We start from the raw sequence: 17,063 nt of genomic DNA, 5'->3' as shown, positions 1-17,063 counted from the left end.
AAAATTATTTTATGCTAAAAATTTATTAAAAAATATAATTTACAAATGTGAAGAAAGATTTAAAACCATATATGCATAAAAGTTTAAAAAACTTGTTTCAGTTAAAATAAATATATTTTAAAAATGTTGTATTTATTTTATTTACTTATGCTCAAATCGAAACCAAATTTATCAAAAAAATCACGTTGCGTTCGAAACCGATTTCAATATTTTCAAAAGTTCTCTCTCTTCTTTCCTCTCAAGAAGGTAAACATCTGTCTTGAAACCACATGAAATGTTGAAAGCTCACTCGAAACCTGTTCGCAGGATGCATTCGGGCGCATGCGCATTGGAACGGAAGTATCTCAATGACACACAAAGTTGCTAGCAAGGACATTCCTAAAGTGCGTTGGGGTAGATAAGCTGAAGGATACAATTTTGTACAGAAAAGTTTTCTTGCGTGCTTTTACTATACGTTAGCACACCCTAAAGCTACCATTTGGTATGAGTGGTGGTCGTGCAGATGGCGACAGTGTATCCTTTACCAACCGCAAAATTAAGTTATTAATGTCGAAGTCAATTTTGTAAAAAGAATAGTTAGTATTTTTGCTACATAAAGGCGGGGCCTACTTTTGGGCTGGCATGGTTTATAAACATTTTTAGTTTTAGCTTTTTCGCTATAGCCAAAGTTTTACCAATGACTTTCTTATACTCTTAAATAAAAACAATTTGTTTCCAAAATTTAATTTGGGATTTCAATTAAAGAGTAACCCTTTAAATATATTTAGATAATAAACTCTTGGGTTTTTCCAAAAATAATCGTTTTAATCAGTGTCCGTATCAAAAATTTATGAAACAAGGCTCTCAAAAAATATATTTTAATCTTATTATAAATCTTATTATAAAGGTAGAGCGTTGGCCTCCGATCCGGAAGGCCCGGGTTCGAATCCCAGGCTCCCCGAGAAAAAGAAACGGTCTCATTTTTCAAATCTCCTCCACTTCTATGTTCTATCACTCACTTAACAATAGTAGCAAATTTCCGCTCCCCGGACCCGCACACCCCCCTCGTCCACGTTACTATGGACACAACAATAGAACTTTCCTCACTCCTAGATGGCGCCAGGTGGCAACCCCACCGCTAGGATAAGTCGCTACTGGCTAATCACCAGTACGAACGAAAAACCAAAAGATAAATGAATCCTCTACAAAAATTGCAGAGGCTCTACGCTCCCGGGTGGAGTGAAAGAATGTAATTTTTTTTTTGTAAAGCTTATAAAATTCCTATTAAGTTAAAAGTAATAAATTTAAAGTTTAATATAACACAACCTGGTCCGCTCCGAAGCTAATTCCGATAAACTGTAGAACTAATCTTTGGTGATTGACTCATTGGCAATCCTTTACGACCGGGTACATAAATCACGATATTGGATAGTGTTCACCTTCACGCCGCAATCACACCCATGGAACGTGATTTCCCATATCGTTTATCTTGGGAACCCTCGCACGGAAATCAGTAATTGCGCTAAGAATTTAATTAAACGGCCGGTCCTCGGGCTCAAATCAAATCACAGCCGCAGATCGCGATCGGTTGTTGTGATTGATGATTGTGTGGGATTGGATTGGAGGGAACCGCGGAGCGGAATGTAAACACGCACTCGCTCACGCACTTATCCCTTATCGCCACTGGCTGGTGGTCATCTCAGTGGCTGATGGGGGGAAACCGAATAGCCACTAATGTGGTCAGTGGGCACTTGAACTTGCTTCCCGCGGAGATAACGAGTGCGGCACGCGCTCGCTTTCATTTAGCCGTGGGGCAATTGCATTATTGGGGTTGATGTGTCATTAAAGCCAATCGATTTGAATTGGGTGATAAAAACATTTAGCATGAAGCAATAGTTCTTTCTGCTTTAAGACAAGATTTAAACACCTGCATCGCCAGATTAAATTCACTCAGTCATCTGATGTTTGGTTTTTTCCTATGTTGTTCAGCCGCTTCACTTCGTATCAATATTTTTCGTGGTCGAGGTTATGGCAAGGCTACACGTGCCCCTAATTTGGGCTATTAGTTTTATGAGCTTTGCATATTTGCTTTTTGGCACTGTGTTAGTAGATTTCTTCTTATCAACAAATTATAATCGAGAAGTGCACTCTCCAGCTTTTGAAAGTTCTTAGCATTTGTTAATCTTCATTCGACAACTGATAACTCCACCACGCTTAGACTTTGTCTTCACCACCTTAAAAAGTGAATCACATTGATAGCGTTGGTAAATGATACTTTTAAGATCAGAAACATGGAAGACAAAGGTCAGATGCTCTTCACTTTATAAGCTTATGTCTACCAATTACTTAGTTGATTAAACTAATATCAAAATATACTGATAAAATGATTATGTACAAACTTTTCAATCAGAAGAATCTATCAAAACTTAATAATAAATATCTTTATTTTATTAAAAAAAATAAAACATATATATGTGAATAAATTGTGTACAAACTTTTCAATCAGAAGAGTCTTTGCTTTTGTAAATTCAGAGACAGCCCAGACAGTTTCGTCATGTTCTATATGAGTTTTATACTCGGTCTTGACGCCCAGATAGACAAAGTTAATTGATCAACCCGTTGACACAATTCATTATCACATTTTCCACCAATTCACGGCAAGTGGTACCGAATGGCTCGAGTGTCTCTTTGGCCCACTGAAACTGACCACATCAATCCCAAAATAAGTGGACATAAAACGCTATTCATGGTTGCTAATTTTAGATCGGGTCCCCCGCACAAAATACTGGTGAAAAGGAAGAAAGGCGTCATCTATTATAAATGGATGGTGCGAAATACGTCATGGGTTGGCCTTTGTCATCAGCATCGCGGTCGAAATTCCGGCGGACACGAGCTGCATGCGTGGTCGCCTTGGCAATTCGAGTTAATTGCTCTTTACTGCAGCCCAGATGATTGAGTGAATTGAGTGAGAGACGATTCGATAAAATTCGAATTCGGTTCACACGACTGGCACACATGACTCGTAAGTGGACTTTGCTCCCAAAAAGCACTTGCGTGGTTCAATCTGGAGACTCGAGACTCGAGTCTTGGGTCTCGAGTCCGCCCGATCTCGTCTAGCCTGTCTGTCTGCAGCTCCCACTCCCAGAGTCTGGATGCAGGGAGGGAGCTCCAAAGTCCAAGTTGTCAATTCGGCCCATCATCATCGGCGCAATGCCACAACCGCAATTACCACGCTCAATATCAATTTGCTCGCACTTACAGAGCAAGCGGAAAGTTTCCCCAGCGGGCTGATTAAGTGCCCCCTCGTTCGCGGCTGAGTTTTTAATTAATTCCCCTTCTTGTAGTCCAAGCTGCGGAATTAATTTTGGCTCCAGTTCGATTATCTCCTCGAGGATCCACGCTCAGCCCACATGAACAGACCCAATCGGAGCCGCACCTGTTCGGCGAAGCCCCTCGAAGTTGAGCACATGCTAATTAGCTGGCCAAACATTAATTTCAGCTCGAAAACTGTGATTTAAGTACCTAGTTTTCAGATTAAAAAATCAAGGAGATTGGAAAAAAATGGTACTACAATTAGGTACATATTTTTTTTGTAGGACACACTTCTTTACTCTTCAGATTACAGTAAGTATTTTTCCCCAAAATCGAATTGTAATGCCCGAAATTTAAAGATCTCTATCGAAAATTTTATATTATAATTTTAACAATTTTTTTTTAAAATTCCTTACTACGCAATAAATGAAGAGATCTAACACCTGATAGACATAAAAAGAATTTTCAGCCTTGACTGTAAATGTTTACCCTCCCTTAAATTTTTTTTTACTAATCTACGCTCTATTAATATTTTGTGTGTTCCTTTTTTAAAATTAAATTGAAAGTCGTGGGTGTTATCAATGGTTATCAGAATATATATTATAAGGAAATATATTGTATATTTGTGTTTATGTCTGGCTACTTTCCGGTTGTCAACAAGAAGTCCTCTGTAATCAGAAGACTTTGTTCTGTTTGGCCCTCTAATGAACCTATAAATTCTAAAAATAAATGTAATGGAGTGTAATAATCATGTTAATTATTCAAAAATTTTGTGTGTACTTTTTTAGGAAGTAAATAATAATAATGATTAGTAATTCCTGGCATAACAATTTTAATACACTTCAAAAGTCATAGAATTTTCCTGATCGAATGCAAGGGCAAAGTCTAGACCAGTAAGGCCATCTATAATCATTATAAGCAAGTTGAATGAATCTAAATATAATGAAAAATTGCAATAGGTACCTATAATCTTAAACTTTGAACCTCACTTTTAGCAAGTAAGTATTCAAACTTCTTGCTAAAGTCAGAATACCCTTTTCATGGGTACAGAACGTAAGAAATAAATAATTCGTTCAGTGTTGTTTTAATTATGACATTAAAAGGCTGTTTCATTTAAAAATGGGTTTCTAGAGGCCTGACCACGATAAGACGTACTTTGTGACGTGTTTTCCAGCACGCGCGCCACATTTGAAAATTAGACGTAGGTTGGGAACAGATCGTGCCTCGATCCTGGGTATACAAATTATGGAAGGTATACGTATAATGTACACTTACCTCGTATTCTAGTTGAGGTGAACGCTTTGTTGTGAAATCTCAAGGTAAACAAAACTCGAGACGGATTTAATCAGTGGATTGGCATGAGGTCTGAAAGTGAAACACAGCGTCAGGTTTCAATTTATATTATATAACAAATTTACATATTAAAGTCCTCCTTGGTTATCTCTATAGGCCCATGCTCAGCGGGCGTGAAATCTCCAAAATTATTATATCACTCGTGCTAACCAATTGAGTCAATAAGTCAAAAACAAGAAACTAAAAGCACTTCATAAAATCTGATCGTAGGGGGAAAAAATTACCCTGCCTAAGAACTAAACAAAAAAACAGGAAAGGCCTAAATACAAACAATTTGAAGTGGTTAACATAATTGAAGAGTAGAAACTTATACTTGGTAAAGGATTAGGTCCAATAAAAACTCATAGGCTCATGAGCGATAAAGGGGGAAGTACATTACTGCCTCATAAATTCGGTTCTTTGTTGTTAGAAAATCTTGTCATTCTGGGCAATCTAGCATACTTTTGCACCCTTTGAGTTCCGAACAGAATTAGACTTTGTGCTATCGGAAAAAAGGCGATTGTATCGAAGCGTTGAGAACCATTAGGCAATGTCGGCAATCAAACAATCCGGCTGGATTGGATTGCGGGGGACTTTGGACCTGTTGGAACGATCGAAAGCACCGGCCAGTCAGAATACCCCGCCGACCTACGTCAGCTCACGTTTTGGGTGACGAATGCTGCGCTCGAGCCGCAACATCGAACGCGCGCGCCATCGAACATGTTCGAAGCTGCCGCGTGGGTGTTCGATGCAGGAGGCGCTCGGAACCAACCGGATTTAAAAGAGCAGGAGGGATAATACACGACACGGGGGGAAAGCCTGGCCTTATCAGATCGCTCCTTCTCTCTCTCTCTCTCTCTCGCTTGAAAAATAAAGTAAAATTGCGCATCACTTTCGGAGGAGTGCGCCAGTAATCGGCGTTGCTGTTATCAAACAAACTGAACTGTCTGCCGGCCGAAGAGTGGGCCATACCCACTTGCCATACACTCATACCATACCGATCCCGTTCCCCACACCGCTCCCCAACAGATACCGTTAGTCGTACCGCTCCAGGGCAGCCTTTGCGGTCGCTGCGCCGCACGTCGTCGAATTATTCACACGCAGACGTTCCCAACGATCGGACCAAAAAAATAAATCGGGCAAATAACCAATTCGGTGACAAATAAGTTGTGCAAAATATTCATCATTTAAAAAAAAAGAGGAAATCCGAAATCATTTGTTTTTGTTGAACAAAATAATAGCTCGTCACTACGAGGAGATCAAGTTCAAGTGGTGAAATACAAAACAACGATTAGTTTGCAAAAATGATTTGCGAAAACATCTGAAAAGACAATCAGCAATAAAAAAACATTCAAGGACATTCAAAAAGCATCCTTTGAAAAAGGATTAAAAGCAATGTGCTACTATTAATTAAAAAATCATTTTGTCAATGGATTATTAAATAAGGTGAGTTGCATAACAGAGAATATTTTTTTGTGTGAATATTAATTGAAATGAACGTTTTCTATGTTTGATTGTATTTTTGAACTGTTTAATAAATAAATGACGACTCAAAATATTCATAAGCTCTCTAGGCGATTAAATACGGTGTTAAGAGTGAAACTAAAAAGTGATGTGTTTTTAGAACGTCATAAAAACAGAAAGAGTGAATAGTAATTTATTAAATGAATATTTTCCCCATTAGTAAATCAGTGCATTTTTTGGAGAGTCATGCCTGAGTTTCTAGTTTAAATTTTGAAAATCATTTATTGATTAATCAAGTTGTAAAGTGGTTTATCATTCGAGGCCTATCACTGATTGATTGATTGATTGATTGACAGTTTTCGAGCCTACGCCTAACCTTCCGAAATGATTGGCCAACGTGTGCAAATTTAGAGAACACCTTATTGCCACGTCGGAAGACATTAACCAAATTTAGTGGGTGCCAGTGATCCCAGCAAATCCTGCACTTAATTTATGGTGGCATCGCCGATGAAAAAGTGTGGGGGAAAAGTATTAAGGCAGATTAACTTGCGCTGCTTCTGACAATCTGGCAATCGGGGCGATCTCCGTGAGCGGTTCCAAAGTCCAGATCGCGGCACGCTCCCAAACGCTGATCAGCGCGAACGGCGAACGGCGTGATCGGGGATCGGACTTACTGCCAAAAAACCGAAGGAAGCCGGGGGTATTTTGTCGCAGTGCATTCAACTGCAGGGCGAAGAGAAATGCAAGTGATAATGGCCGGCAATTACGATAGCCCCAGCCGCTGCCCCGTAATTAATGCGAAAATGATATGGGGAGCCGCATGGAAAACCCCCCAAGAGGAGTGGAGTCGAGTCGAGTCGTCAAGTCAGTCGTCGAGTCGAAGGCAGCTGCCTCTGTACTTTGCACCTCGACTCGATGCCTCCTCCTCGCGGAGCCCCCAACTCCCCCAGCTCCACTTCCCACTGCTCCGATTTGCATGCCACTTGGCAACCGAATGGCAACCGAGTGGCAACCGAGGAGTCTTCAGTCTTCAGCTTCTGATCACGCGCCTTCTGCGTGATCGATGACGTAGCTCCTCTGCCGCGATTGCGCGCTCCAAGTGACCTTCTCCAACCCTTTGGTAGACCCCCAAGTCATCGATTGATTTCTGCCTCTGATAAGTCGGTCAGTCGTTGCCATTTACCAGCCAGTGCAGAGATGAAATTACGTCAAAAAATCAATAAAGAACGTGTCTCATGTCGCGTGTTTGCCAGGCCCTACTTCCTGATCCGATCTGCTCCGATCGATCGGCCATTATAGAGGCCCCCTGCCGTCGATAATGGCGACGTCAGCTTGCCGTGGAAAAAATCCAGATTTTGGAACGTGGCAAACTACGTAGATCGTGGAAAAATATGCGATGAGACGATAAGTGGAGCGACCTATGTTGAAGGCAAGGACGTAATTGAAGGGTAGATGTAATTACCATAGTAGAGAAAGAATGCCATAAAAGGTTAGAGTTATATAAGGTTCGAGTTATAAAGAATCAGATGAAATAAACTATATATTTGGAAGTTCGTTTACCAAGCAAAGCGGGTAACTCAGTGTTACATAACCATCGGAAGTGAAAAGCTGAAATGTAAATCATTAACTTTTATTAATGACTTGGGTAGTACCTAAAAAGCTAGTATATTTCATAACAAGAATCTTAAGTCTTGATAATCTGTTATTACTACTACAATGTTGCAAGAACTCGCTGAGGCCTACAGCGATTTCTGTCAATTAAACGGATGTCCAGTATTAATCAAATCTATTCGTTTCGATGATCTAATTGGCTTCTGAAAATCACAGTTCGTGACGAGCGGATCGGGCACGTGTTGAGGCCTTAAACCGAAGCGAAATAGGCGGCAAACTAACTCGTGATTTCCGCGACGGCCTTCATTTAGTTTTCTTGACCTTACCCTTACCCAACTGTTACACATTTAGCCGGGACCAATGCGAAAAAAAGAACGAATGCTCTGGCTGATGAAATTCCCCAACGAAAATAAACACTCAGCCAGAGAAAATAAAAAATAAACAAAATCCACCTAATTTCCCCGCAAAATTCCCGATCGCAACACTTTCATTCCCATTCCCAGTTCGCATTTAAATTGATGCATAAATGCGGCGATTAAGGGGCGCCAATCATTAGCAATGCGAGTGATTTTCAATCGGAATCGCAGCTATTACCCGAATCCGAATTCGATTAGGATTAGCTGTGTGGAAATACGCGTAATAAGCGAACTTAATTCGCTGAATTGGTTTCCAGATCTCGTTCTCCTTTCAAGAATCTGGAAAGTGGCAAGGCGCTGTTATCAGCAACGTGTTCACTATTAATTGATTGACACACAATCGAGTCGGATCATCAAAGTCAAGCTTGATAGCGCTGCGGGGCAATTAGCATGAATGGGCCACCAGCACTCGACTCCACTCGATTCGACTTGACTCTCGGTGCGATCATAAATTCACTTGATATCAAAACGCTTCGTTGCGGCCAAACGGCTGCCAAAATCGCCATCAGATAGCCCCCAGCCCCGAGGGGGCGTGGCAGCGGAAGGGGGGATGGCGGTGGCGGAACCAAAAATAAAACTGCAATTAAGAACTTTGTGCATTTCGGTGTCTTGGCGTTTCTTGAAGCTGATGCAATGCCGCCCAGCACTTGCATATCCAATTTTCTTCGGCGAGAGCGCCATGTAACCATGGTCTGCCGTCCGTCCCTCAGTCCGATCGTCTGGGAAATCGAGACCCATTCCACTCGGCTTGGTTTCGATCCAATACGATCCGATCCGATCGGAGACGAGTGGCTCGGGCTATATGGTCGTACCGCCTCGGCTGGCGAACGATCAATCAGCGGCGCTCGTCACATAAATGGTTCTACTAATCAGCCAACCGCTTCATTCATTCACAACTCGTTTGCGCTGCCGCATGTCGGAAGAAAAGGAAGCATATAGAAGGCCTATCCATATACACCGTATATAAATCAGTGCACACGCGACGATCCCAGCTAATAATTAAGTCCCAATAAGCTGAAGAGCCTCTCGTGTTTCGTGATTTGTGTCCGGGTTCAAAGTGGATCGCTGTCCAGTCATCAAATTCCCATAAAGTGGAGCGGAGTGTGCTCTCGGTACGTGTGGGGTCCACCTAATTGCCACCTAATTGCACCTGCTTATCAGCCACTCTGCGCAGTTCGAATCTCGAATCTAGAATCACGGATCCTGGCCAGATAAGCCATTAACCATTAGCCATTAGCCTTTAGCCCTTGGGTCGGTGATAATGTGCGCGAATTACCTGACGAAACTGAAGCTTCCCGGAATCGAAATGTCAAAAAATTTCACACTTGCCGCGTTTCGAATTTATTGAAATAAAATATATGATGCAATTCGGTGAAAAGTTGAGCGAGACTTCGGGCTTAGTGAGTGATAAGTGCACCTGTCGCGCTGGCATATTAAATTGCAAATTTAATTGGGGCAGCACGCCCAAAGAGCTGAATCGTTGAATAAATTGAACAAGATACTTTAGAAAAAGAGATCTCATTTAATTTGAATAACATTTATTAAAAACCGATTGATCATATTTTAGGAACAATAAAATAAAGTTAAAATATTAGTTTCACTTTTAATAATTTAAATTTCTTTCTTTTCACTTGCAGACAAGAATAACAATACAAATTAAGAAAGTTGATCATGCATCATCCAAGCGTATAAGTCACTCGCTTAATCCAATAAAAATTCAAAAAGTTTAAAAAGTGCCTGCGAAAGGCTCTAAAACGGCAAGAACAAGTGAAAAGCGCTGCGATTCTATGAGTTTTGTAAACAAAGAGGCGACCAAAGTTGATGTGTTAATGCTGCCGAACAGATAGCAATCAGCCCCAGCCAACAAATCAAAAGTGAAACCGAAAGAAATAAGCAACAAATTCAATTTAAAAGTAAATTTTAAAACCAAGTAAAAAAGAAAGATGGCCAAATACTTTATAACCCTGGTGCTGCTGGTTTGCCTGGCCCTGGAGAACAGGAATGTCTATAATAGGCTGCACGCGAGATCGCATCCCAGTTCCCGGGCGGACATCCTGCGTCCGCACCCGAAGCACCAGTCGCATCCGCACGTGCAGCACACCTCGCAGCAGCTGCAGCTGCAGCAGCAGCACCACATCCGCCAGCAGCGATCGCGCCAGCTGAAGAACCTCGAACCGGATCCCGCCGGCGAGGAGGACGAGGCACCGATCAGCAAGCAGGAGTACTACGCCCGCCTGCGGAGCCACGTCATCCAGAAGAGGCAGCACCTCCTGGAGCAGGAGCTCAGCTACAACCGGCCGCCGGGGGAGCAGCTAAAGGTGCCGCGCCTCTGGAACCTGCTCATGGAGCAGGAGGAGAAGGCCCACCGCCACCAGAATCCACCAGAGTCGGAGGAGTTCCCCCTCATGTTCGGCGACGCTCCCGAGGGATCCGCCTTCTCCTCCGAGGAGCAGTTCGAGGACCTTTCCCCCCTGGACTTTGTGCGCAACGAGCTGATGGCCGGGGAGCAGAAGAACCTGGAGGAGAAGGACCCCGATGCGGAGCTGGAGCCGCAGGTCCCCGAGGAGTCCGATATCCCGATCGGAGAGAGGAACATCACCATCTCGGTGAAGCCCCGCGGCGGAGGCGGTGGATGCCCCAAGTGCGAGAGCAGTCGCCAGGTGGAGCACATCACCGAGGAGCAGCTGACCCACCTGCGCATCGAGTTCGTCAAGCAGCAGATCCTCGAGAAGCTGCGCCTCAAGGAGAGCCCCAAGGTCTCCGCGGTGGAGCTGCCCAAGCCGATCTTCGACGGGATGACCCTCTCCCATCCCGACGACAGCACCAAGAACAAGGAGCTCGACGACTACTATGCCAGGACCAGCAAGAAGTTCATCCTGCTCAACAGAGGTAAGCTAAATCAGAAAACTCTTTAAAAAACAAACCTTAAAAGTTCCTTTACAACAAAAGCTGAGCTGTATAATTATTTTGAGATACTTTGAGCACTTCAATTATTTTCTATACCTAAAATTATACTTTATTATAAACCCAGTTATTATTTACTTATTTCAGAGGAGGTCGAGTGCAGTCGCCTGGGAGGAGGCAAGTCGAACCCGTCCATGTGCTTCAGCTTCAAGATCGACGACGCGGATGCCGAGGGCTTCGATGTGAGCACCGCGGTGCTGTGGCTCTTCAAGAACAAGCAGAACCGCACCCAGGACGGATCCGTGAACGGGACCAGCTCCCAGCAGACGATCGTGGTCTCCGAGGTGCAGGTGGACCAGCAGAAGGACTCCAAGTACTTAACGGCGGCCAAGACAATAGCCATCCAGTCGGTGAATGCGCAAGGTTAGTATTAGTATACAATCATACCGAATTCGAATTCTCGCAAATAAAAAAGAATCGCACACGTTTGGACCTTTGGTCGGGATGGGGAATGGCTAGAAGTGACCCCCAGTACCCTCGGGAGAGAAATCAAAATCAGTGACAAGTCCCTATACTAGATGGTTATAATAACAATTATACGAAACCACCGATAAGTGGGAACGTTGACAACCACTGGTCCACTGCTCCATCATCGTGTTTGTGTTTTCAATTAGACAGATCATTTCGCAGATTCGTGATTGCCTCTTGAGCTCTTCGAATCCAAATTCGTGTGGGTGAATAACATGATGGCAAAACACTGATCGGAGGTGCAAAAACTGAACTTTGGCCGCGAAACGAATGCGAATGCGAATACAACCCCCCGAAATTGGGAGTTCCTGGGGTCACTTGGCTGATAAGGGAGCGGCTTCAAAACATATTGCGATTGCGAAATGTGGAAAGAAAACAATGCTCTATTTATTAAACAGAATTTTCACCCCAGCATTCTATTGAACTCTCAGCTAATTTCTCTTTCCCTTCCTTTCGCTGCAGATGATGAGTGGATGAAGATCGACATCGAGTGGCCCATCAAGCACTGGATGAGCGGCCACGAGCTGAGCCACCTCATCCAGATCTCCTGCGGGGGGCTGCGACGTCACCGACATGGAGGAGCTGATATCGGTGGACAAGGACTACCGACCCTTCATTGTGATCGACATGCAGAACCGCCGCCGGAAGAGCCGCCAGAAGCGCAGCGTCAACTGCTCCAGTGGCATGACGGAGTGCTGCAGGGAGCACCTCTACATATCCTTCAGGGACATCGGCTGGAGCAACTGGATCCTGAAGCCGGAGGGCTACAACGCCTACTTTTGCCGCGGATCCTGCAGCTCGGTGGCGAGTGTTACGCAAGCCGCCTCCCATCATAGCTCCATAATGGTAGGTGTTCTTATGTCTTTCTTTTTGTATCTTGTACTCATAGATACGCTATCTTTTCTTCTTACAGAAAATTCTCTCCACAAGCGGTGCTAACAAGTCGCTGGAGTTGGTGCCCTGCTGCACCGCCAAACAGTATTCCTCGCTGCAGCTGGTCGTGATGGACTCCAGGAACACGGCCACGGTGAAGACCCTGCCCAACATGGTGGTCGAGTCCTGTGGCTGCAGATAGTCCAGATGATAGTCCTTTCCCACCGCACTTCGGAGGAGGCCATCGACCAAGTTACCATTTACATATCGGACAAATTAGACCTAGACTCGCACCATTTCAGCCAGCTTCCATTCAACTACATTTCTCTTCAATTAATTTAAACTCATTTGCAAAGCATTTACATTAGCGTTAGCGATATTATTTAATCGTAATTATCTGTAGTGCCTGTGCTGCCACTAGTTGTAGTCCCAAGCTAAAGTCAATGTACTTAAGCACTCGAAGTATGTAGGTAGTTAGCAAATAGCTCCAATTAATTTAATAGCGTGGGCAAGCGCTCTACTGTTACTGTAATGTAATAATTTCCGTCGTTTAAGTAGCTTTTTTCGAGTTATTGGCAGAGAAAAAATTAGATGAAACCGGAAAATAAAACATACATAATTGAATACTTAAATGGATGCGTGTTTTCAGTTTTGAGTTAATAGAGTAGAAATCGTTGAGGAGGTACAAATATTTATGTAAGCAAAAAACACTAAATACTGTTTAAAAAAAATAAATAAAAGAAAGAATTAAAAGTAAATACAGTATACTTTTTGGGCGTTCGAAAAATGCGATGGAGTCCTACAGTTTGAGATGCACTGGTTCTCTATGGATTTATTTAAATCTAGAAGATTGATGTATGGAATTGGATATGCAAACATAGCATTAATAATCCGTTTCATAAAACGTCAGAGATTCGTACGTTTAGTATATTTTACTATAAGTTTTATTCCTTCAAAATTCCAAGTTATCTTTGGCCTCTTATTTCAATAAAACCATGTCGTACTCCGCGAAAACGGTGCTCAAGGAGGGCTCCACTGAGCTGGACCACATCTGCGAGCTGGAGATCTCCCAACAGGCTTCCCATCAGCGCCTAGTGTCCTTGATCGCCACCATATCCCTCAGTTCGCGGAACACGGACACCATTTACAGCATGATTATGAAGGGAGTGAACATCTTTCGGCTGAACTTCGCCCACGAATCCCACGAGATGCACTCGAAGACGATCGAGCTGATCAACGAGGTGCTGGAGAGGATCCACAAGGAGACGGGTCAGATTCGAACGGTGGCCATTGCGGCGGATACGCGAGGACCTCAGATCCGAACTGGCTTACTGGATGGCGATGTTTTCCTGCGACCGGGTGACAATCTGCGGCTCTCCATAAACAGGGATCTCTACGACAAGGGCAACAAGGAGGCGGTCTACGTGGACTACCCCAACATCATCAATCTAACCAAGACTGGGGATCGCCTGTTCATCGACGACGGCAAACTGCTGCTGCACATCATGGAAGTGGGCGTGGATGGGCTTCTCTGTGAGGTTGTTCAAGGCGGCCAGTTGAACAACAACTGCAATGTGATCCTGCCGGAAATCGAGATCGACTTGCCCGCCGTCTCGGAGAAGGACATGTTTGACCTACAGTTCAGCATGAAGGCCAATGTGGATTTCCTGTTCGCCTCGGCAGTGAGGAGTGCCAAAAATGTAAAGGAACTGCGATCGGTTTTGGGCGAAAAGGGAAAGCACATTAAGATCATCGCCAAGATGGATAGCAAAATCGCTTTGAGCAGATTTTCGGAGATACTGCGAGCGGCAGATGGATTGCTATTATCCCGAGCGGATCTGGGCACCCAGATACCCATCGAGAAGCTCTTCATCACCCAGAAGAGCATCCTGGGGCAGTGCAACAAGGCGGGCAAGCCGGTGATCGTGGGCTCGCACATCCTGGAGTCCATGCGCACCTTGCAACATCCCACGAGGGCCGAGTGCTTCGACCTGGCCAACGCCATCATCGATGGAGCGGACTGCATCATGCTGTCCTCGGAGGTGGCCATCGGTGCGTATCCCAAGGAGACGGTGGCCACTTGCGACACCCTCTGCCGGGAGGCCGAGAAGGTCCTGTGGTTCCGGGATCTCTTCTCCGACTTGGTCAGCGAGGCGCGTGGCGAGCTGGACGCGGCCCACTCGGTGGCCATTGCCGCCGTGGAGACGGCCAAGCGGACGAATGCCACGCTGATCGTGGTGCTGACCACCTCGGGCCGCTCAGCCACTCTGGTGAGCAAGTTCCGGCCAAGGTGTCCCATCCTGGCGGTCACGCGATGCGAACGGACCGCCCGGTGGGTGTACATGCACCGCGGAGTCCTGCCGGTTCTCTACACCTCCGAACCTAGCACAGACTACGCCACCGACGTGGATGCCCGGGTACAGTTTGCCCTGACCTCCGCCAAGAAGGCCGAGATCATCGATGACGGCGATCCCATCGTGATCGTGAGTGCCTGGAAGGACGGCGGCGGATTCACCAACAACGTTCGCGTGGTCTACGCCTTCTTCGAGGCGGATCGGGTCGACTGCCTCTTGCGATCGGACAGGAGGAGGTCCCTGAAGAACACCAACCTCCAAATGGCCAAGCGAGAAACGGAAGCTGGTAAGTTCTTCTCAAGAGAAAGTTAACTTCCCTTCACCTTCAGGGAAACGATATTACAAACTTAATGCAACACTTTCCATTCACAGACAAGAGGAGCGTCCATATGATGGAAAACTAACCACCGTGAAAAATTATTTGGAATTTTTAAATGTAATTGCCTAGGTTCTTTTTGTACAAAATTAAAAAAAAAATACCTTAATCTAGTAAAATTTGGTAACGAACTTTACAAGTATTAGGGAATGAAAGACGTTTCTTAGAAACTCATAGGCCAAGAAGGCAAAACGACCGTGTTGCTTTGGAGTGCCAAGACGCAGTCCATAGTTGACGAGCTCCAAAACTCCAAGGACACTGCAACGCCGAAGAAATGTTGAGTCCCTTGAGGTCCTGCAAAATATGTTAGTAAAGTGGTATGTGGATTGGGAGGTTATAAATCTATATTACTTGACTTTATCGAGAGGAGAGGCCAGTGCCAGGCCCATAAGATTTCCCAGATCTCTGACGAGTAGAAAAATTGTACTTGCTTCGTGGCGCATGTAAGTGGGTTCCGGGCACCATTTAAAGGCCTAGAAAATAAGACTCCCTTATAAATATTTTTAATATAATAAAAAGAATGACTTCCTACCTGTCGCACTGCAAAATGGGGATCCATGTTGAGCCTCAGCTTTACAAAGTAAACGGTGAGTGCAAGTGCTCCAAGAAAGGAAACGCACGCCAACGCATATCCACGTGGCCGGGAGTACAAGTACTTCATGTTGCCCTCGAAGGTGTTGAGAGCCCTGATCCCGAAGTAGCTGCCCAGGATGCACTGGTGCAGGAACTCGGTGGCCATGTAGAGGCGGCTCAGCCACATGCAGACCACCAGGCAGATGATCACCAGGTACGTAAGGCAGCGGTGGAAGGACGATCGCCAGGACTCGAAGCGATCCCAGCAGTAGACAAAGACGTAGGATGACACGATGAGGACGTAAACCGTGAAGGTCATCGAGTGGCCGCAGGGCAGCCCGCCACTCGTCTCGCAGCTCAGCAGGTGGCTCGACAGGGCCACATTTGGCTTAACGACTACTTTGCTATCGGCAAACTGCTCCCGCAGGAACCACAAAGGCCGCATCTCCGGAAAGATCCTGTTGGAAAACAAGAAGGGATAACTCTAAGTTCGTTTAAACAATTGTTAGGTTAAATTTGATTACTTTTTCCGGCTTTCAAGGATATAGTACCCACCACTTTTCGAAGGAGTTCAAGGTGCTGACCAGGCTGACCGCCGCCAGAAGATGCACTAGCATTTCCTGGCCAAAGATGCCGCTCAAGGGAATCAGAAAGGTGATGAGGTTGTTTGGCTCAAGTCGTAAGCTGAAGAAATGCCAAAGGGGCTCCGCATAACTCAACCTACAAATTACAATTGTTAATTACAAATGTTTAAAAGGAAAAGCGTTTCACGAACCTTTCTTGTGCCCATTCGTTGATGAACAACTCCCGATTGAGTGTTATGTTGTAGGTCTCAAGGGCCAAGTCCTTCATAGCCTCCATTTCTTTTGCTTTTTGTATTATTGCTTCTGGTTTTTTTGATTTGATTTGTTTGCTGCTCCGTGACTACGTGAAATATTTATCACGGCTTACTCGGTTGCTGATAAACATCCTTAGTCAGCTGTTTTCCGATTCTGCGCACTTTTCACCTTTGGGGTGGTGGCATGCCCCTTAGGTAAAAATTCACGAGCTCTACTGCTTACAAAAACTGCTTGTTAAGCAGTGGAGAAAAGGTGAGAACATTTTGTTATTTTTTAACATATTACAAACTTTATTACTTTTTCCAACTGATTGGTTTTACCTTTTTGATCGATTTTCTTAAATTTTTATGATACAACTTCACTTTGAAGTACCAGGCGAATCTTTATTTTTTTTTATTATCGCCGGAATCGTTCAGGACCATTTGAACATAACCGGGAGTTTAGAAAATGGGATAAGTATGGTACATAAGGGCCTGGGCAATATACAATTATTAACAAGTAC

The 17,063-nt window shown here is 44.4% G+C and overlaps 3 protein-coding genes across 3 annotated transcripts; 2 read left to right on the top strand and 1 right to left on the bottom strand.

The window, feature by feature from the left end:
* The first annotated feature begins 9,011 nt into the window (after positions 1-9,011).
* Positions 9,012-13,051, top strand: LOC108092514 (inhibin beta A chain). The gene is given in 6 exon segments (XM_017192135.1): positions 9,012-9,226; positions 9,752-11,003; positions 11,166-11,441; positions 12,009-12,097; positions 12,099-12,392; positions 12,460-13,051. Coding segments are annotated over 5 exon segments (1,767 nt in total). The 5' UTR covers positions 9,012-9,226; positions 9,752-10,057; the 3' UTR covers positions 12,622-13,051.
* Positions 13,052-13,332: 281 nt separating this feature from the next.
* On the top strand, positions 13,333-15,262 carry LOC108092564 (pyruvate kinase). The gene is made up of 2 exons (XM_017192204.1): positions 13,333-15,059; positions 15,146-15,262. Exons 1-2 carry the CDS (start codon positions 13,415-13,417, stop codon positions 15,175-15,177), a joined length of 1,677 nt encoding a protein of 558 aa, XP_017047693.1. The 5' UTR covers positions 13,333-13,414; the 3' UTR covers positions 15,178-15,262.
* On the bottom strand, positions 15,191-16,699 carry LOC108092565 (glucose-6-phosphatase 2). The gene is made up of 5 exons (XM_017192205.1): positions 16,498-16,699; positions 16,278-16,442; positions 15,682-16,180; positions 15,501-15,622; positions 15,191-15,443 (listed from the first exon to the last, which is right to left on the bottom strand). Exons 1-5 carry the CDS (start codon positions 16,581-16,583, stop codon positions 15,260-15,262), a joined length of 1,056 nt encoding a protein of 351 aa, XP_017047694.1. The 5' UTR covers positions 16,584-16,699; the 3' UTR covers positions 15,191-15,259.
* Positions 16,700-17,063: the final 364 nt, after the last annotated feature.

The sequence above is a fragment of the Drosophila ficusphila genome, unplaced genomic scaffold (assembly GCF_018152265.1).
Source record: "Drosophila ficusphila isolate 14025-0441.05 unplaced genomic scaffold, ASM1815226v1 contig_412, whole genome shotgun sequence".
NCBI classification, from domain to species: Eukaryota; Metazoa; Arthropoda; class Insecta; order Diptera; family Drosophilidae; genus Drosophila; species Drosophila ficusphila.
Note: the sequence above shows the minus strand (reverse complement) of the source record. Positions and strands in the feature narration are given on the sequence as shown.